The sequence below is a fragment of the Apodemus sylvaticus genome, chromosome 8 (genome assembly GCF_947179515.1).
Source record: "Apodemus sylvaticus chromosome 8, mApoSyl1.1, whole genome shotgun sequence".
Lineage (NCBI taxonomy): Eukaryota > Metazoa > Chordata > Mammalia > Rodentia > Muridae > Apodemus > Apodemus sylvaticus.
The window spans coordinates 110,395,976-110,418,347 of NC_067479.1; the positions used below are offsets into that span (position 1 = coordinate 110,395,976).

Below are 22,372 nucleotides of genomic sequence, written 5' to 3' on the forward strand. Positions count from 1 at the left end.
TAATCATACCTTTTTTTACAACAAAAGACCATTTGTAGATACATAAATTGATGATCAGAAGTTGACGTGGCTATTTACAGTAGTGGTTCTTAACCTTCCTAATGCTGCTACCCTTTAATTACGTTCCTCATGTTGTGATGACCCCCAACTATAAAGTTTTTTTCATTGCTTCTTCATGACTATACTTTTGCTACCGTTGTGAATTGTGATGTAAATATCTGATATACAGGATATCTGATGTGCCACTTCTGGTTTAAAGTATACCATCCTAGTCATTATACACAGCTGTTTACATAATGACAGGAGACAGTTTTGTGTCTAATCAGTTCATTGTAACTCTCCATTTCTACAGATGCAGGTCAGGCTGGCTTCTTGTTGGCTCTGGTCTGGGCTTAATGTTATCACAAGAATTGATCTATATGGTTTGCCTCCTGGCCTGGCTCCAGGTTCTGTTGTTATTCTAGCATCTGCTGACTCCCTTCTTGATCCTCCCCTAACCCTTTGTTTGGGGGACCATATCCCAGCACCTTCAGGGCTTATTTCTAGCATGCACCCTAGCAAAGGAGACTGATTGCCTGATGCCCTTGTGCTTGATTTCATCACAAGGGTTTTTTGGATGCTGGGGTTTGGGAATTCAACAGCTTAAGGAAAGAAAGGGCCAGTCTAGTGTTGGCAGGGATAGAGGCGCCTGGGTAGCTGGTCATTCTACAATAGATTAATGGATAGAATGGGTTATGATTGCTGCTGAAACAGTGACTGTGCATGGAACAAATCTCTCTTCTGACGGCCCTGAGGGAAATCGTCTCTAGAGCAGTTCAAATTTAAATTTAGTAGAGTTTACTGGAGCAAAAGAAAATAAAAATTGGGCTGTGAACCCAATAATCACCCAGAACAAGTTCTGAGAATCCATCTCAGGGACCTCAGATGTCGTCATTCACAGATAAGAAGGGAGAGATCTAGAAATCAGCTGGGCATGGGCCAGAGACTAGAGCTCAGGGAGCAGATCACCTGCCTACCCTGCACAGAGTTTATCCTCCATTACCTAATAAGCTGGGTGTGTTGAAGTTCACACTTGTAATCCCAAACTGGGACATGGCATCAGGGGTACCAGCAGATTGAGGCCTCCCGGGCTATAGGAGACCTTTTCTCTCAAAAAATACAAACAAACAAACGAAAAAATCATCTTAGTGGACTACAGCTGAGGCAGTCCACCAGTTTATTACATTCTAACCAGTCCTGTAAGTTCTTGTGCATCCAAGCAAGAGGTCAGTTAAGAGTGAATTCCCGTATCATTTGGTCTGTTGGGCTTGGACCTGAGTTAGGTGCTCTGCTCACAGCATGTCCTTCTGAAATGTCCCCTAAGGCTTCTATTTTACAGACAAGGACCCGGAGCTAACACTGCAAGCCCCAAGTAGACTTGGCATTATTGCTCACATTGTCAGGAGGCTGCTGTATGCTCTGTCCTGATACAAAGAGGAAGGGCTTTGGAGAGTTATAGGAAACACAGTAGACACATGTACATTCAAGTATCATATGCGCAGAAAAAGAACTGATTGTTCAGCGTGGTTTGGGGGAGGGGAACGTGAGTGAGCAGGGGGAGGGGGACTGCTTTCCTTTGCTCTGGGTGAGAGCTGTGGACTCACTAGTGCTCTGCGTGTCTCATCTACAGATGGGAGGGACAGGGAGTGGCCACACTCTCCTTGCTGGTTACAGTGAGCAACGACTTAGATTTTTTTTTTTTTACTTTGTCATTTAGGATTAATAAACACATTGCAGGTTTTCCATTTGCATTTGGAATTTCTTGTGCTCATATTTCCTCTAAGGACTCATCTTAGGAGCATCTGTGTTCCAGCCTTGGTTGCAAGTCTTAAGCATTTTTTTTTTCCCATTGGCTGACACATTCTCATCACAGATAATGCCCTGGTGCCCTCAATGCTGGCTAATCTGAAGAGAAAATATAGGGTAGTTCCCATTGCTATTCTCATTTCAAAGCAAATGTACCTTTCTTCTAACCATTTTCTTTTCTTCCTGAAAGCAGACTTGATTTTGTTTGGGTGCATTTGAATATTAATATAGGTGCGTGGTGTGTATTGTTTTGGGATTGGGGCACCTGTGATATTCGTCTTTGTACACATCTGTGCATTCAGGTGTGGGCTCATCGCCAGAGGCACTTTGCATCAGGTGGAGAGGATTGGAGGGGTGGGATTTGAATGTTGGAGCGGGCAGATGGAAACTCCACAGCAGTAGAGAATCCTTTGACTTCTGTTGGGTGGATTGGATTCCTTTTGAGGTTTCAGAAGTGAGTAGCCATCATGCAACATTTCCTTTGGAGCATTGGTGGTGGAAGATTTTGTACTTTGCTGTCTTCAGGACCATAGGGAATATTTGTGGGCCTAAGGGCGTGGAAGATGGGTGTTCACCCTGAGGAAGCTCTAGTGCATGTGATTGCTTCCGGGTCACAGGCCCTGGTTTTGATGCATCTGTGTGGCTCTCAGTTCCCCATGTGCTTTTTATTGCACTGAAGCCTCCTTAGTGTCCCTGGACCTGAAACCCCACCCCTCCTCCCACTTGTAACAGTTAATAAGGAAGAGCACATTCGCCTGGGTGATTTTTTACTTCTACAATACATATTTATTCGGGTACTTAGAATCCAAAGCACACATTTTGGTTTTAAAGGTGATCCGACCTTAGGCAAGTGGAATATTCATTTCTTAAAGAATATTTCTTATCACTGAGACCTTTGTATCCATACTTGGTGTTGTGTAGACTAATAATATAATATATATCAAGTACCCAGTAAAAGTTTGACTGGGGGCTACTTCTGTAATTCCAGCAGGGAGGATGTGAGCTTTGAGGCTAGCCTAATCTACAAGGTCAGTTGCAAACAAATATCTCCAAACAAATAAACAAACAAACAAACTTCAACTTAAATCCAAATATAAAACCTCATAGATGTTATTTTTTTTTTAAAGACAAAACATTTAATTGAGGCTGGCTTATAGGTCAGAGATTCAGTCCATTATCTTCAAGGTGAGAAGCATGGCAGGGTCCAGGCAGGCATGGTGCTGGAGGAGCTGAGAGTTCTACATCTCATTTTGGAAAGACTCTGGAGACTGTCCCTCATAGATGTTACTAATAAGAATAATTAATGTGTTAATGCCTTGCTTTGGGGTTTCCTATAGGTTTTTTTTTTGTTGTTGTTGTTATTTTTTGGGGGGGTTGTTTTTTTTCGAGACAAGGTTTCTCTGTGTAGCCCTGGCTGTCCTGGAATTCACTCTGTAGGCCAGGCTGGTCTCGAACTCAGAAATCCACCTGCCTCTGCCTCCCAAGTGCTGGGATTAAAGGTGTGTGCCACCACCACCTGGCTCCTATAGTGTTTTTTTTTTTTTTTTTTTTTTTTTTCTCTCTTTTGAAACAGCCTCTTACTCTGTAACCCCGGCCACCTAGGACAGGAAGCAATCTTCCTGCCTCAGCCAAGTGTTGGGATTATAGGCTCAAGCCACCTCACAACAAAACAAAAAGGAGGTTCTATTTAGATAGCCCGCTATGGCCTGTGGTTCTGTAAATTACATTGCTGTGTGAGTCTGGATATCCTTTCTTTGTCCTGATGACTGGTCTCACTGTGTTCTTCATCTCTTCCAGCATTGACTGAAGGCTACGTGGGGACCCTGCAGGAGAGCAGACAGGGCAGCTCAGTGCAGATCCGCAGGAGAAAGGCATCTGGAGACCCATACTGGGCGTACTCTGGTGAGTCCAGCTGTGCTGGTTAGTGCCCTGGAAGGGTTAAAAAAATGAGAATCAAGATTCCCCTGAGTCCTGTTTCCTGTTTGTTCAAGAAATGTTTGCATTGTTAAAAGTTGAAATATTGAAGCCTGCTTTTCCTGAAGGTGTTTACCTGCTTTCCCCATCTGGAAAACCCACACTCCGTATGGCAGCCAATATGAGTTTGTCCCTGAAGTTTTCTTGTTAATGAGTCATTGGACCAAACTTGTCACACTCTGAGAGCCAGTGTTGTGTTGCTTTTAGGAGTTGTGGTGTCCTTGAAGGCTAGCTAAGCATCATAAAGCACTGGGTAGCCAGTGGGATCTCTCTGCCATCGCCCAAGAAATGTGAATGCATTTCCAAGTCTCACTGGTTGACCTTACTGCCATTGTTGACCCCATATCAAGCTTGGTTTTACTCTTCACCTATGAGACAGTGAAGTGAGAATACATTGTTATGGTTTCGGTGCATATTACATTAGAAATAACTTTCTTGCCTTTAGAGACCTTTCTGGATTAGGCACTAACTAACTAACTAGAAAAATACACGAGGTGGATTGTTATTTTTAAAAGAGATGTTAAAACTCAAAATTTATGGAAAACGGATCATAGCAAATTAAGGAGGAATACTTGGAGAAGACAGGCCACTTTGAAATTACTGAGGCACTGAATAATTCAAATTCCTTGTTTGAGAGAGCTCGGAGGCATGGGTATTACTCTTCATAATAAATCTATGTAGTATGCAGTGTTGTTGCATATAGAATTACTGCAACTCTTAGAGTCAGGGCTTCCTTTTCAATCCCAAATTTCCACCTGCAAATCTTGTTAAATTTATGTCAGTGTAAAATTTATAGACCTGATCTTTAATTACCCCTTATCTGTTGGTGGTTTGCATTCTTTTGTCTGCTGATAAATCTCCTGGCCCTGCAGGGAAGAGTGGCCAAATCTGTTTTGTTTGGCTGCTCACAGACAGTGATGGTGAAGAATTCCACCCACCTCCTCCTTTGTGATTCGAATTATCCAATTAGAGCCTTCTCTCACCATTTTCTGATAAATGAAGTAAATTGGGAAATGGAGGTCAAAATTATAGACATATAGCTTCTCGCCAAGCCATGCAAAGAAAATTTATCATTGTGTACTCTCTGGCTGCGGGATCAGTCTTGAAGAGGCGTAAAGTGGCCTGTTATTTACAGTTCATCAATTTAGAGTTATAATGCAGTTAGGCAGGAAATTGGAAGTTATAGGGCATTGTTGCAAATGGCTGTGAAAAAGCCAAACTTCTCCCATTACTAAGTAAGGCCAAAGAGAGGTGAGTGGTGGCGTCTATGGAATGCGGCCACTGTTGATGACCTCATCCTCTTCGCCATCGCGGGTGGGCCTCAGGCCTCTCTTGTGGCGTAGCAGAGCATATATGTGTTTGAGTTTGGGTTTTGCCTCCAACTGAAGGCTGATAGTTCATGTTTAGGGATTGGCACACTTAACACTTACCTGGAAAGATCTAGAGACCTTTTCCAGAAAAGAAGCTTTGCTGTAGCACTCATTTTTGCCAGTGCAGCATCAGAGTGGCCCTAGATGATACTGGAAAGCCAGGGTGTGTGGTGAGGCCTGGGACTTGAGTCCTGTTACAAGGAAATATTTTCTCTTGGGTTTTAGGATTTATTTTATTTTATGTGTATGAATACACTGTCACTGTCTTCAGACACACCATAAGTGGTCATGGGATCCCATTATAGATGGTTGTGATCCACCATATGGTTGCTGGGAACTCAGGACCTCTGGGAAGAGCAGTCAGTGCTCTTAACCACTGAGCCATCTCTCCAGGCCAGCTTTGTTTTTTCTTTGAAACTGAGCATTTCGAAGTGTTCGTGAGCAGTCTTCCTTCACAGGCTGTGCAAGAACAGGTAGCTAGCTGGCTAGTGTTCACAGGCTGTAGTCCCTCAAGTCTTGCTTTGGTAAATCAGCGCCCACTCCCCAACCCTACTCCCCAGTTCCGATACGATGGTCCATGAAGAACCTTCTGATGGATCTGACCCATTTGGAGTTCTCAAGCCACCCGCTAGACGTAGGGAAAGGAAGAGGAGCAGAGGAGGGCGACAGATCATGTGTCCTCTGAGCACCTCATCTGACATTCTTGGGTTGGGCAGACTGTCAAGTGTTAGATCTTTACAAATACACAGTAAAGTGTCTCGGGTAGACCCCAAGTCTGGACAGGATATTATAGTTCGTATGTTGTGAACACCCAGATCTCACACAATGCCTTTAGGGTTTAGAGTTTAGACTGTAGAATCTTTCACTTTTACACAGTGTCTGTACGCATCTGAGTCTGATCGCCTCATCCTATATACATCCTATATGTATTGAAACCATTTTCCAAGGATGTCAGAGTTGTTATTTTGTGGAGGTGGCTCAGGATTGGTTCTCCTCCCTGTTGAGAAGATTTGGGGATTATCAGAGACGTTTGTCACTCTTTGCCCATGGATACAGGAAGGGCAGGAAACAGTGAGACTTGGCATCACTTTCCACACTTTGGCCTGGTGCCTTAAAACTACAGTAGACTGTGGGATTCTCACTCCTGGGATATACTTCGAGGTATAAATGCTGCTTAAAATGTAGGCTTGACAGAAGCAAGGCTCATTGTTGTGAGGCATTTTTAAATTTAGCAAAGATAAATTAGGCCAGGTCTGAAGGATCAGTTTCATGGGCCAGATCTGACCATCACGGCTCTAATTCTGTGATTTACTTAGTTCCTCCTAGGATATTGCCATTTGGCCCTTGGGGGGGGGGCATATAGTGTGTAGAGTATGAATCTTGTACAGATGTATAGACCTACGTCAAATGTTGGTGACACCGAGTCTGATTTTGGAGGGACTTTTTAATTGCTTGGAGCCTCAGTTTTTCCTCTGAGATGCTGGGATAGTTTCCTTCCTAGGGTGTTGTGCGTGTGACATGAGATGACTAGTGTTCATCTTGATTAGTGCAGCCTGTGTCATCAAGGACCATCTGCACTTGGCTGTTCTTGACTCCTTGCTCTTTTCCTCCTTGTTGGAGTTCCTGAAGCTCTCCTTGAGCTGTCACACTTCCCGGTAGTCACTAGGCCATTCCGAAGGCTTAATAACTGAGGTAATATACACAGGGTCCCACGCTTTGCCCTTGGTGCCTTTTGAATGGAGTTTATAGAAAGGGTCAGTAAGTTCAGAGGTGGAAAAGCTGCAGGCTGTTGTCATACAGCCACATTCCTTACTTTGTGTGCTTTCTTTGGTGTTTCACTACAGCTTCAAAGTATGTGTGTGTGTATGTGTGTGTGTTGTGTGTGTGTGTTGTGTGTGTGTAAATTAGTTAATTTATAATAAAGACATGGTTATTGTGTGTGGGTATGATAAGCGCATGTATGTGTACACTTGCATGTGCTTCAATGTATGTGGTAGTCACAGGACAACCTTTGGGAGTCAGTTTTCTTCCTCCACCATACATGGAATCCAGGATCATCAGTTTTATGCAGTAAGTGCTTGACTCACTGAGCTGTCTCACCAACCTCCCAACTAAGGACTTTTGGCAGAAAATGGAGAAAATATTATCTGATCCTTCACAGAAAAAAATTTCTTTAGGCTCTGCTCACATTCACAGAGCTTGGGCTCTGATCAGAGCCTTTCTTGTCTTTGCCTCTTTCGGAGCTACCCAGGGTGGGAAGCCATCTTTGGTTTTCCTTGTGGTCCTCTTCTTCTGGATGGCCTTTGCATCTTCCTTTTAGGCAAAGGGATTCGAGAAGACAGTGTGAATGAGGTGGGCTGTGTTTGTGGATGAGTCAAGGAAAGAATCGCTAGGTACCATAGCCCATTGGTGGGGTGAAGTTTGACAGACAGTACTGATGTCATTATTCCCAGGCTGTCTCACACAGTCACTTCAGAGGCTGAGCTTTGAGCTGGGGTTAGCTTCTTTTTAGGCCAGGGCCATTACTGAACTTCACTAGTAGAGTGTGCACATTTCTGTGTTCACCCTAGGTCACCATAGTTACTTGATTTCCACGAGTTGTTGGCATACACAGACCTCTATGTTCAATGTGTAAGCTGTCCTTTGATAGGCTTCCGTAATTTCTTCAACTTTGGCACACGGGACCGATGGTTGAAGAGCTCATAGTACTCTGATTGTGTCATTCAGAGATGGGTCTCCTCCTCTGGTTCTTACTTGGTTACTGTAGCAAAGGGTCAAGGTTTCTATAGTACATGAAGACTTCATCCATCAAAAGTGAGACATTGGATCTAGATGCTACTTGTGGGGACTAAGATTATCATTTCAGGATGCTTTTTATCTTTGGATTTTTTTTTTCTTATGGGGGAAGTTCATGAAGGATTACACCAGAAGGAAAAATGCAGTCCTCTCAAATATCTCATTAGAAATATTAAAACAATTTGTCTCCTGTAGTTTTAGCCCAAGGAAGGTGTAAAAATTTCTCTGTAACTTTAGGTGATGACAGTTTATGCATTTTGGAGTGTGTCCAGAACTTCTGTAGGTTTTTTTTTTTTTTTTTTTTTTTTTTTTACATGAAAATACCATATGTTGGATAGGTCATGGTTGCAGGAAGGAGAAATAAGAGACAAAGCTGGAAGCAGTCAAGTAGAACTGTAGAGTATCTTTCTAGAGCCATGTGCATTTGCTCTTCTCTTTCAAACACTGGAAGGAAACCTGACTGTGCAATCTTTGACCCTGGATTCTCTGCATCTCTAATACTTGCTTTTGCATATAAAGAAATTATGTGAGTTGGGGTAGGGGTGGGAGTGGTGCCCATCTTTAGCGGAATCCAAAAATCAAAGCATTCAATTGCCAAAATTCCCTGTGGGGAGTTGTGTCCTTGGGCAAATTGAAGGTCACACAGGATTGTTTCTGTGTTTTTGGCCAGTGCATATCAAAGATCTTTTTTAAACTACTTGTAAAATGGAAATGAAGGATTGTCCTGCAGATGGCTGTGAGGTTTGAGTGTGAAGTGCGTGTGCACACACACACACACACACACACACACACACACACACAGAATTTTGGGTTTTTACCTTGGACCGGAAGACGTGATACTTTTTGGCTTTTAATTGCACCTTACCCCACATGCACATGTCTCTCAGTGTAGGTATCTGGTTTATTCCCCCCACCCCTAGTTAAGTGTAGTTTTTGAGGACAAAGATTATAGCTTTTAGCTTTTATCTCTCCGCCATGTACTGTGCCTCATTTGATTTTGCAGATACAATGCCTCTTTGTGAGACAGGGTCCCAATTCCTGGGATTGTAGCAATGTGTCTCCAGATCAGGCTTCAGTGTTCGTTTTTTTAGCTGGACAAATGGATGGGCAGACAAATGATAGCCTCTGCATCAGAGCCTGAGTGCTCCAGTGCTCGCTAACGGGCTCTGATATTCAGATAAAAGAGTGGGTGATTTACAGAAGACTTTGCCGTTGGAGCCCTTTAAGTAATGAGCTCCCTTGTGAACTGAGGATATAATTAACTTCTTTAAAATTACATTTCCATGCCTATTTTTAAGAATGTCTGTACAGGGTAAATCAAAATACACATGCCTACAGAAGGCTGCTTTTGTCATCGGAAGAATGGAAGGCACTGTAGAATGTAGAGGTTTAATGTTAATATTGCTGTATTATTTACTGCTCTCCTGAGGCCTCCTACAGAGTCTCTTTAGGGAGTAATTTCCCTAGACTTTATCTTTGCAGTAGATAGCTCTTGATTGGCTGTAACAATGCCAGAGCTGAGCAGGGATATAATCAGCCTAGGGTTCCCAGCACAGCCTTGATGTACCTCTCCAACACTTGGGGTCCTCGTCTTTATTGATAGTGAACTTACTTCTTTTCTACACGGCCCTGTTAATCTGGTTGCTGCTTTTAAGTCAGTTTTTCTTTTCTGCTCCATTTTGAATTGTTTACTGAATGCCAGGTGTTGGGCTATTAATGACAGACCCCAGAGAATGTTTCTTGTACTCCAAATGTGGGGAAAAGACTGAGGAGGCCTATCACTGGGGCTTTGGGAAGTAGAAGGAAAGATCCCTGAGGAGTCAGTCTTGGGATTTCCATTGCTGTGAAGAGACACCATGACCATAACAACTCTTGTAGAGAAAAACATATATTGGGGCTGGCTTACAGTTCAGAGGATTAGCTTATGGCTAGAAGCCTGGTGGCATGCAGGCATACGTGGTGCTGGAGAAAAAGCTGAGAGAGTTCTGCATCTTCATCTGAAGGCAGTAGGAAAATATGAGGCCTCAAAGCCCGCCTCCACACTGACACACTTCCTCCAAAAGGCCACACCCACTCCAACAAGGCCACACCTCCTAATAGTGCCACTGCCTATGGGCCAAGCATTCAAACACAAGAGCACATGAGGGGCATTCCTATTCAAGCCACCACACAACCATGACTGTTTGGACTCGGGACAGAAAGCAAAATGAATTCTCTAGGATGATGCCAGGAGAGGCTCAAGATGACATCATATTTAATTTAAAATGAGTAAATCTGAAGGAGAGTGATGGGTTGATTATAATGATTTTTAAAAAAACTTGGATTTAATCTTATCAAGGTGTGTCATTTTTTTTCCATATTTCTAGTGGTTTTTACATTTTTATTTCATTGAGTCCAAACTGTGAGTAATCCTTTTATTTCGGTGTTCTTGTTTGTTTTGTTTTGTTGTTTTGTTTTTTGGGTTGGGACGGGTTGAGGTTTCTCATTTTATAGCCCTAATTCTGCTCTCTGCTGGCCTCTGCCTTTTGAGTGTTGGGATCAATGGTGTGCACGGCCATCACCTGCAATTAGTTTTGTGTTGTCAAATAAATGTTTTAGGGTAAGAGGGCCCCCAAGGTAGGAAATAACCTGTAGGTGACACTGTGTCTTCTTATGTGCTTTCTTTTTGTTTAGTCTTTGGCTACAAGATAGAGTGAGCAAGAACGCACAAGGTCCAGCATTCACTGGCTTCTTATTTAAAGGCAAATCTGGTGCTGGATGCTCCGGGTCTCTAAACACTTGGCCAAACTTGGCTTTTCCTCTTTGATTGTTTAAAAGAAGATTTGTTTTTAACTCATATTTTTCTCTTTTTTCTCTTGCTTTTGAGTTATATTTTCTTTTTTCTATTTTTTTGTTTTTGTTTTTGTTTTTTGAGACTGGGTTTCTCTGTATAGCCCCGGCTATCCTGGAACTCACTCTGTAGACCAGGGTGGCCTCAAACTCAGAAATCTGCCTGCCTCTGCCTCCCAAGTGCTGGGATTAAAGGCGTGCGCCACCACTGCCCGGCTTGAGTTCTTTTTTCTTAACACAAGCAAGCAAACAGACAAAAACAACCCCTTTACTCTAATATTTCTTGGTATCATATCTTCAGAGATGGCTCTGTAAAAGTTCTTAGGGTCGAGCATCAGAAGTGAAGATAACTGTGCTCATGAGGAACTCCTAGGAGGATAAACCATTTTTCCAGCACTGCCCTGGTGTCAAGTGTTATCATTGATGAAAATTTCATTTGGTTCTATGATGGATAGTATCTTTAATAATGGCCATAAGTCAGTCCAGATTTCACTTTTAAATTAACTCTGAAGCTCCCAGTTTTGATGAAGTATTTTGGTGGACTTTGGGGAACATCTTTAGAATATGAAATAGTAAATTATTCCTAAGATTGTGTGTGTGTGTGTGTATTTGTGTATAGGTCAGAAGACTCCGGGCTCTGTGGATATAACTTACATAGTCAGCGTGGCAGCAAGCACAGTGCTGCCTCACTTAGTGGAATGTTGAATATTGTCATTTTTTCATCCCTGCAACTGGTTTTAGGAGCCTGCATGTTTCCAAGGTGATTCTTCTTGAGACAGTCTCCATGACCTTCAGTAGGAGCTCTTGCTGAAATGCTTCCAAGTAGCCACCAAAATGCAGTAGGTTAAACCACAGTATGTATTGCTGTGATCTAGATAATACAGTCCCATTGTGAAATAGACTGAGAACTGGAGACTGCACATGTTCTTGTTGAGAAATGAATGAGATTGTCTCTGTGCAAATGTTTTGAAAATTTCTTATGCCAGTATATTCATATGTTAAAAGAAGATCATGTCTAGGATAGATTGCTGACTTGTATTAAATTCGTGCAGTAGTAACAGTTGAGGGTACAAAGTAAGGAGGGAGAGCCCTGGGAATAAATGCAGCCATAAGGGAAGCATCACCACTTTGGTCTCTTTAACTGTCTGTATCCTAATTTTTTAGGTGAAACATTTTATAAAATGCTGATATGAACCATGCGGAAATTAATGAACTGATATTGACTTGGCTTGAAAATGAACATCAGGGTTTATTGAGTAAAGCAGTAAATATTGACCGGGGCAGAGCTAAGGTCAATATTTACTTTGACATAAATCCTTATATTCATTAGCCCATAAATTCAGTAGGCCTGCACAAGGCACAGGGTTGTGTAGAAGTATATACTTTTCATATCTGTGATTGATCAAAGTTATACATCTTTTATCCTAGTTATAAATGTGTAAGGATGGTATTTCTGCCTTTGAAACTGGCTTCTTGAGGGGCAGGGGCAGGGGTTGTGGGTGAGTGGGAAGATTTGATTAATCATTCAAAAGGAAAGTCCACGCAGCCCAGTGTGCACCTAATAACCACACAGCAGGGATTCACATGTGCTGTGAGATTTGCTTGAATGCTGCAGGTTTGCCTTTCTTACCTAACAATACACTTGTTTGTTCCCAGCTCAGCTTATAAACCCACTGTCTGATGAGAGTTGATAGTTAGGCATGGTTTAGAGCTTCTTCGTTGACAACGTATTCTTGGCTCATACCGTCCTGAGTCCTGCTCTCTTGGCCTTTGCTTGTGGAGGTTATTAAGCAGATTTCGACTCCCTTTCCTTATCTTGTCACCTTTCCTGGAGAAGTGGTCATGGTAGCACAGTCAGTAAGGTATCTTGGTTTCACTGCATTAGGAAAGTTCAGGCTGCTCTGGACTAAATATCTACTGTTTGCCTCAAGACTGACTTTTCTCTTGGTTTGCTTCAATTCAAAAAGCAGAATGGGTTACGAGGTTGTGGTTAGGGTGCTGCCTGAGCTCATTTGAGGTTGACTGCAGTAAGTCCTGCTCCTTCTTTCTCATCTTCCATGTCCTTAAAGCATACCAGCTATCTCTTTCACCAGAGCTCATTTCTTCAGAGGCCACTGAGATCTGGGGGAATAGGCTAAGAAATACAGCAGTGCTATCTGCCTAAGGTAGAACCTCATCTTACTCTTTATCGTTTTACGTCAGCTTAGTAGTCCGGGTGACTCCATTCCAGATGTCCATGTGTGAGCACTGTTCATATCTGACACCCCTTAGGATCTGTCTTTTCTCTTGTAGACCGGGTTGGCCTTGAACTCCTGATCTCTCTGCTTTAAGAGTATTTGGATAACTAGTGTGCACTACCATACCCAGCTTCACACCCAGCCTTTGATCTTGCTGGCTTTGTGGTTTTTATCTAAGAAAGTGCAATTGTTTTCACATTCATACTCACAAAATTGCTTACACACACTGGCACACAGACAGACAGACACACACACACACACACACACACACACACACACACACACACACACACACACACAGGGGTTGTGGGGGAATGAGCAAACACAAACGAAGGCCTGGAGTCAATGCTCTATTTTTACCCTGTGGCTCCTGGGGTTGAATTTAGATCCCCAGGCATGGCAGCAAGCACCTTTACATGCTGATCCACCTCTCCAATCCTGAGGTTGCCTTCTTGAGAAACACTGTCTAGTATTTTTAGGAACTCTCGCTTTCCTCTGACTAACATCGCTGGAGTATAAAATGCTGCCTTCAGTGAGTGTAACATTGAAGGTGATTTTATTTTAATCCAAAAAATGACTAGTTCTTAATCTGATAATGTCACTCCTTCTTGAGTGGTTTTAAGTCAGGGAGAAATTCTGGGTTTGACACAATAGGTCTTTCATGCCTCCGCCACTTTCTCAGGTACTTTTATGACAAGGAATGATCTATCTGGCCCCAGAGTCTTTGGTAGGAGCATATCTTAGCATGGTGATGCCAGCATTTCCTGGGGTCTTTCCTGTCTGGCAGAACTGCTCAGAACTACTCTGTTTGGATCTGTTGAACTTCCTGTTAAAGTACATTGAAGATTTTATAAACATTTGGTCGATTTAAAGAAAAAAAATCATATAAACAGAATAGTTTTATCTAAACAATTGTCTAACTACCGTTCTAGACTGGCACAGTCAACCTTCCTCTGAAGGGAGACTAGCCGTCACAGAGAAGTTAAAATAGTCATCCAGCCAGCTGTCAAAACTACTACAAGGTGGAAAGGTCATAGGGTACAGGATTGCCTGGAGCTGGGCTAAAAGTCAGGGAAATGTGTAGGGTCTAATCACAAACTATGGCTCAGTGTGGACCTCAATCAGCCATATGAATAAATAGCTCAACATCGTGATCACACTTGGTCCCAGTCTGCCTCCCCAACTGCCTTGGAGTTTCTTCCACCTTTAAGGATGGCCTCAGGCTCCTGCAGTAATTTACATGTCCACACCAGGCCTCTAGCAGCCCCTGTGAATCTTTGGTGTGTGTGCACGTCTGGAGACCAGAGGACAACCCAGGGTGTCGATGATTGGGATCTGGACCATTTTCTTTGGTGATACAGGATTCTCCTTGACCTGGGTAAGTCAGCCAGGGCAGCCATCTTCTTCCAACCAACACACACACACACACACACATTTTTGTGCTGGCATTGAGGAGTGAGAGAACTCAGCAAGTGCTTTACTGACTGAGCCCTTGATAGATTTCAGAGAGGGGGGGAGCGGGGAGTGTCTTGGGGGCATGAGGGGTTGCTAGCTTGCCTCACTTGATTTTGTTATCTTCCATGACGTGTGGAAAGCAGCAGATCCAGACGTCCTGAGCTTTAGGAATGTCTCTTCACATTCTTACCTTGAAGCCTTTCTTTTATATGCACACAAAAGTTCCCAAAGTCTACATGAAACTCCTGCTCCCAAAGGCATCCTTTGGCAGCTCTGCTCTCATTCTCGCTGGCCTATTTCCCTCCCGCAGACTCTTCTTTCTTCCCTGGTTCCTAGGTCCCAGTATTCAGACACTGTTTTTCCTTTTAGCAGTGCCATTAGTATAGTCAGTATATTGATTGGCCGTTGGGAAATTTTAGAAGGAGAACAAAATGTGAATCTCTTCTAGCCTTTTTGTTAAGCGCTGGTAAAAGTGACCAGGCCACTTTGTGGGGGTGGGGGAGCTGCTTTTGGACCTTTCTGTGATAATGGGAAGTATTTTCTTATCACTGTTGTTAGGTAATTACTTGGCGGTCTCTTCTTGACATGTGATTTTGACACTTTCTGAAGGGCTTGTGGCTTTTAGTTCTTACACCACTTCCTAATGAGCTGTTTTATGACATCCTTTTCCTCTATGATTGCCCTTTCTCTCGGCATCCACTAGGTGTGAAAAGGAGTCCTGTACTCAGGCCCATTGGACAGCTCACCTGAGGTGAGGAAAGAGCTGGTCAAGGTTTGCTTCCTGCTGTCATTGTGGTACCCTGCAGCTGGAGGGCTGGTAGTCTCACCTGGGTTCCCCCACCTTCCCAATCCCATAGAACTTTTTTCCTGGAGCACGTGTAAGTATCTGAAACTGTTTGGGGATGAATTAGGAGGTTTTAGCTTTTCAGAAAACCACAGATGTGTCGCTTAGCTGTAAGGATAGTTTACTATATCTTGCAGTGTCTTGCAGCACAGAGGACTTTTGAGCAACCCTCTGTTCCTACTCTGCTGCATGGTGTGCCTTCCCCGTGCTTGTCAGCCTCTCAGATGGCTTCATCTTCAGAGCCACTTCCTTAAAGTTTTGGTATGGCTTCAGGAGTTGCAGAGGCTCAATGGCAGTTATATAAGGAAAAGAAAGGAATAGATGTCAGGCCCACCCAGAAGTGTGCATTTCCTTGCAGTTGGAATGCTAGGCCCTTGTCAAATGTTGTCACTCTGGTTCCAATTGTGTGTTGACTGTGCTCCCACCTCCGCGTGTTCCTGGTTCTGATTGTGGATTGACTGAGCGCCTGCCTCTCCATCTTCCTGGGTCCAACTGTGTGTTGTTTGTGTGCCTTTCTCTCCATGTTCCTGGTGACTAGAGTTCAAGACTAGAAGCTGTTGATGGTGAAGGCCGTGGGAACTACACTTCTCTCCCTAGAGGGATGGGAATCTTATTTTAGCTCCCCCTACCCTTCTGGATTCTTTCTCAGTCCTATAATTATTCAAAAAAAAAAAAAAAAACCAAAAACCAAAACCAAAAACAAAAACAAAAACATTTCAGCCCTGAGACTGAAAAGACTGGAAGAGAGTTCATTTTCAAAGATGATTTTTGCATTAAGTTTGCTGGGATTTATGAGTCTAGCCTCGCGATATCAGCAGTTGAAGTATGGTCGAAGTCCGGTCTGCTTTTTGAAAAGGAAGTTAGGTTCCTACCAGATCCATTGTTTAGCATGATAAATACACAGGAATGTTGTGTAATTAAAAATAACAATGAAATAACCATTGGCTATCAAAACATATGCACTAGGAAGGAATGTCAAGCCATTATTATTTTAAAGTTGGGATTAAACCTAGCTAGGGTCCTGTGTGTGATGGGCAAACAAGCCTGCTGAGGTGTGTCTCTAGTCCTCTTTCTACTTTTTGATTTTAGACAAATCTCCCTTTTATGTTTTCAAGACTGGTCTTGAACTTGCAATCTTCCTGTCTTGCTGGCTGAGTAGGATTAAAGGCTGTTGCCAGCAGAACTGGCTTTCCCTGTTTGGAAAGTTGCCCGTGTTCAGGGGAATGAATGCTGTATCGTGATCTTTAACCTTTATTTATTGTTGATTTCTTCATGTACATGATGATATTCTGACACCAAATTATTTAAACTTTTTCCTCATGGAGAAATTCCTCAAACACATACATTTTTATTTAAATAATTTACTTATATTTGGCTTCAAATGAGCTCTGCTCTTTGTTGATTCTGTTCCATTTTGTATAAAAAGCATTTAAAGTATCTTTTCTATTCATAGGCTGACAGGCAAATTATTTAGTAAGCTAGGCTGTTGTACGAGGGATGGGGAACCCCATGTTCTCTCTTCACACAGGCACGGCAGTGCGCTACGGAAGACTTGAGATGTAAGTCAGGGGAATAATGTGATGTATTTTGAGATTGCATTGAAGAAGGAAAGAGATTTATGCACCGGGAGGACAGGAAATATAATAATAAGAATCATATTAATTGATTTTAGATTTTGTCTGTAAAATAGTAGTCTTGGATATATGTTTATTGGAATTTCTGTTTATGGTCTTAGAATTTGACAGAGACAGAGTTATTAATTTAAAAACCCAACAATCTTCACATTTATTACAACCAGTCCCAGATTTATCTCACTACAACTTACAGGTGTGATATATGCCTTTTGAAGGGGGATGTTTTAATGCAGGAATTAATTTCAGATACGGAGAAGCTTTTACAGTGATTGTAACTGTTAATTTCGTAGATTTAAATAGGTTTATTGGTGTATCAGTGTTGGGCTACAGTTTCTTAAGTAAACACAGTTTCATCGAGGCTGAGTTAAGGCCCCTCTGACTATCCCAGGACCAGTTCTCAATGAAGGAACTTTCTGGCAAGGGCTAAATGCAGGTCTGTCCCTAAGTCCCACGTATCAGATAGCAGCAAAGCAGCTTGTCTTGTTGTATTTTATGGGAGGGGGGATCTCTGGCCAAGGGAGACAAGAAAATGTTAAGATACAGACACTAATGTCTATTTCTCAACATCAGAAATAATCAAGTGTCTTCAGGATTTAGAAATGCATGTTTACTGTTCTCTTAAATATTCCTTTGGGGAGGGAAGGATATAGGAAAAAAGCATATGATTGGGATAGAGGCAGGAGATGGTTTCTCATAGACAGGGTCACCATCTATCTAATGCTGTAAGTGATTTCCTGGCAGCTTTAGGGAGCTGTGCTGGGTCTTGTGGATTGTGACAACTGGGAACTTCCAGTCTTTAACAGTGTGCTTCCTGAGACCCTCCTTAGCTACTCTGACTCAGCAGAAGGAGCAGCCATGCTCAAGAACCCCCAAGGTCTCTTCCTCTTCTTCCTCTTATAGGAAATAGAACATAGTGCTGGAATGGTGGTTACTTTGCTATGTTAAAAAAATGCATGTTTCAGAAAACACGCATGTACAAATATAGTAGACATGTCAAGTTTTAAATTTACAGATGTGACTTGTATATAATACCTAACCCATGAGAGCAGTGATTCCTATGGAGTGTGGGGTGGCTGTATTTCATGCTGAGCTCAGAAATAACAGAATCCTCACTCATAAATGATCAGAGGAGAGAAAGAAGTCTTTGAAGAACACAGTTCATCATAACAAGCAGTCAGATCTGGCATGGCTGGGTTGTAGAAAGAGGGTCCGTGAGGAGGTCAGGAACACCTTTGGAGATTTAAATTTTCGAGAGGGGAAAAGATGTGCTTAGGGGTTATAAGGAAGAAACATGGAGATGGGGCTCTCTCCCTGATCTTTGCTCTGAGTCTGAAGAACAGTGCAGACTCAAATGGACAATCAGATGCGTTTCCAGATATTTCCAGAGGCAGGATTACCCTTAGTTGAGAGTCATTACTTTGTAACAGGGCTGGGGAGATGGCTCAGAGTGTCCACTAACACCAGCTTTGAGGACCTGAGGGTAGATTCCTGGAATAGGACTCATGTAAAAGGAGTGTGTGACCACGTGGTTCTGCAACCCCAGTACTGCGCACACAGGCATGAGGCTCCCTGGACACTGGCGAGCTGTGTTAGCTCAGTCAGTTGCCGTCAGGATCAGAGAGAGTCGCTGTCTCAGAAAATAAAAGTGGGAACAGTTGAGCAAGGTGATCAACACTTACCTCACACAAACATGAACATAACACACATGCACACAGAAATAATAATAGGTGACAATAGTGGAGAATGTGGTAGATTTCTTAGGTGTTATATTTCCTGTGATAACTTGACCTGGAACATGATTTTTTTTAAAATTTAAAAAAGATGTATTTTTGTTGTGTGTGCATGTGTGAGTGTAAGTGTGTGTTTTGTGTGTGTATTTTGTGTGTGTGAATGTGCACTTGAACATGGATACCCAGGGAGGCCATAAAAAGGTGGTATGGGATCCTCTAGAACTGGGGTCACTGTGACCTGAATCTAGGTCCTCATCAAGAGCAGAAATTGCTCTTAAGCCCTGAGCTATCCCTCCAGTTCCTGACCTGACACTTTTATAGAGTGATTCTAGAAGGTTCTTAATGCTAGTTGGGCAGACTTTCAGGGCTTTCTGCCATTTGCTATAACAAATATTGTAGTGGTGAATAGTTAATCTACTTTGGCTTCTAGTGGGTCTAGAGCCCAAGAGCTCTGGATTCACAAATGGAACACACACACACACACACACACACACACACACACACACACACACACGCCAGCTAGTTTTGATATTCCTTAACTAGCTAAATGACTAGACACTTGTAAACCTCCTCATGGCTAGCATACACACTCCCTTCCAGTATTCCTGGCTTAACACCTAAATCTTTTTATCTTTTTATCTTTATTATTTTATCTTTGCTGCACTGCTACCTTCTGGGCATTCCCCACCTACGAAGGCCACTTTCCCTTTCTGCCTACATTGCTGGATGATTTTTCTCTTGCAGCTCTTAAATCTGATCCCTCTGCTTCTGAGTCATGAAGATTCTCTTGTTCTTCTCCCTTGCTTCCTTGCCAGCACAATGTAAAAGTTTTGCTGCCCAGCCATTGGGTGTATGACAATTCTTTATTAGCAATCAAAGCCAGCCCAGAACAGGGACCCTCGGCATCTGGAAAGGTGACTTTTTGGAGATGAGTTAAGACAAAGCATTAGAACCAGTTTCCAACATCATAGAAAACCATATTTTAGTTCTCTTGAGTTCTCTTGAGTTGTGCTCTGTCAGCACTGAAAAGTGGGGATACTGTTGGTTGTAGTCACACTGCAGAGGAGAGTCAGGAGCTGTCCAGTTAACAGGTATCTGATGGCTCCACTCTGCATGATTCTGTCTCAGGTGGAAATTTCAGAAAGAATGAATGGAGTTTTAGACACTCTTACCTCAGCAGGACTATAGTCAACAGACCTGTACCTCATACATGCTTACAAAGAGAATCAAAGATGTGCCCTGTCTTAATCAAAACACTGGACACATATGTAATCTTAATTTCCTGAACATGCTAGACTACAGGGTAGACTTACACCTCTTCCTTCATGCAAGTGAATATAATTGTTTACTTAATTTCATAGAATATTTTCTTCCACATTTCATTCTGAAGTGGCTTTGTGAAGGATTTGCAATAGACAATGACTTGAGATTTACACTCAAAAAGGGACATTGATTTATTTGGGTGATTTTATGTAGAATTTTAGCTGAGTAATTCTTATACTTGTTAGTGAATTCCTACTTGTTTTTATCTTACATGTATTATATCTTGCATGCATGAATGTCTGTGTATCATATATGTGCCTAGTACCCAGGGTAGCCAGAAAAGGGCACTAGATCACCTAGAGCTGGAGTCACAGATGGTTGTGAACTGTTAAATGGTTACATGTAATTGAATGTGGGTCATCTGGAAGAATAGCCAGTGCTCTTAAATACTGAACCAACAGCACAGTGAATTACTGTCTTAATGCAATTAAAAACTGACTGCTTAAATTTGCTGGGGCGGAGAAAATGAAAGGTACCCCTTCACTATCATCTGATTATATAGGCATCATCTTTCCTTGCTGATGGTTAGGACCTTTTCTTCGCACCTCTACTTACTTTTGCTATGTGGTGTGTGGGGGTCTTCAATTCTGCCTGGTGGGATCCCCCCTCACACTCACCATGAGAGAGCTCCACTTCTTGGCTGTGATTTCTGCACACAACATCTCCATTGCTCTTGCTCTTCTGCAGATTCTCATTCAGGTTGCTTGCTTGGCTTGCTGCGGTTGGCAGAGAGCAAAGCTTGTGTTCAATTGAGAGGGATTGAAATCTGTTTCTTCTACACTGCATAGAGAGCTTCCCCCAGCAGGACAAGGAGAAAATAAGATGCATGATGACGAAGCTTTGACATTTTCCGAAAATGAAGCTTTCAGTTCCCATAATGTTGAGTGGAGGTCAGAGAGCACGCCAAGCCATTTACTCTGTGTTTGGCTCATGCCTGCCCTGACTCCTCAGATGGCAAGACCGAGGGGTTGGTTGCACGAGCTTGAGATTTTTCTCCCTTAAATTTTGTCTTACAAACAAATGAACAGACAAAGCCTTTTATGGAATTCAAAATATTTTTTCTCTGTTATAGTTCTTTGTGTTTCATTTGTCCCATAGGATTCAGTCTTTCTACATGACTTCTGCCTACGTGTTTGATCACAGTTCAAGATCACTGGAAGCTATCCACTTATTACTTGAGCCTTTGGGACCTTGATAACTAGGTTTGTTCATCGTTTAATTGCCACAGAGATCAGATATAAAGCCAACACCCCAAAAGACTTAATGCCGCCTACACAATTTCTATTTCCCATTTCAGCTTTATATGTTCCTGTGAATGTCTTGTGTTTACAATAATGATAAACAAAATAAAACAATACTTCTTTCATGTCCTCCCCATACCCACCCTGAAGTCACAGTAGCTTTGAGCAGCTCAAGTAGGTATGGGAATCTTGGTGGTTTTGATGTCCTCTTGTATTTCCTTCTTGGGATTCTAATGGTCCCCATCAGGGTTGATGCTAGGATTTCAAGGAAAGTTACATAGCTCAGGTAAGAATTGAACAAAGAGAGAGTCTTTGGTCCTTCTGAACCCTTGAAGCACCCATTGAGGAGTTCAGAGGAGTTTTCCACACTTTCATTTCCTCCCAGCTCCAGGGTCTTGAGCACACTAGTCAAGTGGTCTACCACTGAGCTAGACTTCCTGGTTCATCAGCTGTCTTGTATTGCTGCCAACACAGTGATGTGTAGGCTTGTCAAAATGTGTCACTGATCTGCTTAACCTTGTACATCAGTTTTTTCTTTTCTTTAATCTTCAGCTTTATAACTTTCAAAACATTTTTGTCATTAGCATGCTTTTATCAATCATTGGGAAAGGGGGCAAAATGATATGTCTTCCTGTCCTCTTTCCCAGGGTACCCGTTCTAACTTCCTGCATAACACACATGCACACAGGTGCACACTCAGGGATGTGCACACACACACACACACATACACACACACACACACACATGTTCTTTGTGGATACCAATATTTTATGTATAGATACCCCCTGAGTCAGTACATACAAATCCTTTTTTTTTAAACAGTGACTTAATATCATCCATCCATTACTATAAGCTACTTGAGAATTTTATTACTGGGAAAGTTTTCATTATATCCAGATTCTTGATATTCCCATAGCACTACAAAAACCATCCCCATATCTGTGCGCTTTTAATTTTGTATGTGAGATGGTTGGAAAAATGAGGCATAGGGCTATGCTGTTTGTTTTTCCTATAACTTCCAAGACTAGGCTCTTCAGAATTGTTGCCTGTGTGGACAGAGACAGCATTTAAAACACTTGTTGGCTTACCAAGCT

At 42.4% G+C, this 22,372-nt stretch overlaps 1 protein-coding gene across 2 annotated transcripts in view; it reads left to right on the forward strand.

The window, feature by feature from the left end:
* Positions 1-22,372, forward strand: part of Ptprg (protein tyrosine phosphatase receptor type G) — a 680,693-nt gene that overhangs the window by 156,446 nt on the left and 501,875 nt on the right. For both annotated transcript variants that reach the window (XM_052190336.1, XM_052190337.1), the window contains exon 2: positions 3,643-3,747. In XM_052190336.1, coding sequence (XP_052046296.1) covers positions 3,643-3,747 — 105 coding nt within the window. The remainder of the gene's footprint in view (positions 1-3,642; positions 3,748-22,372) is intronic.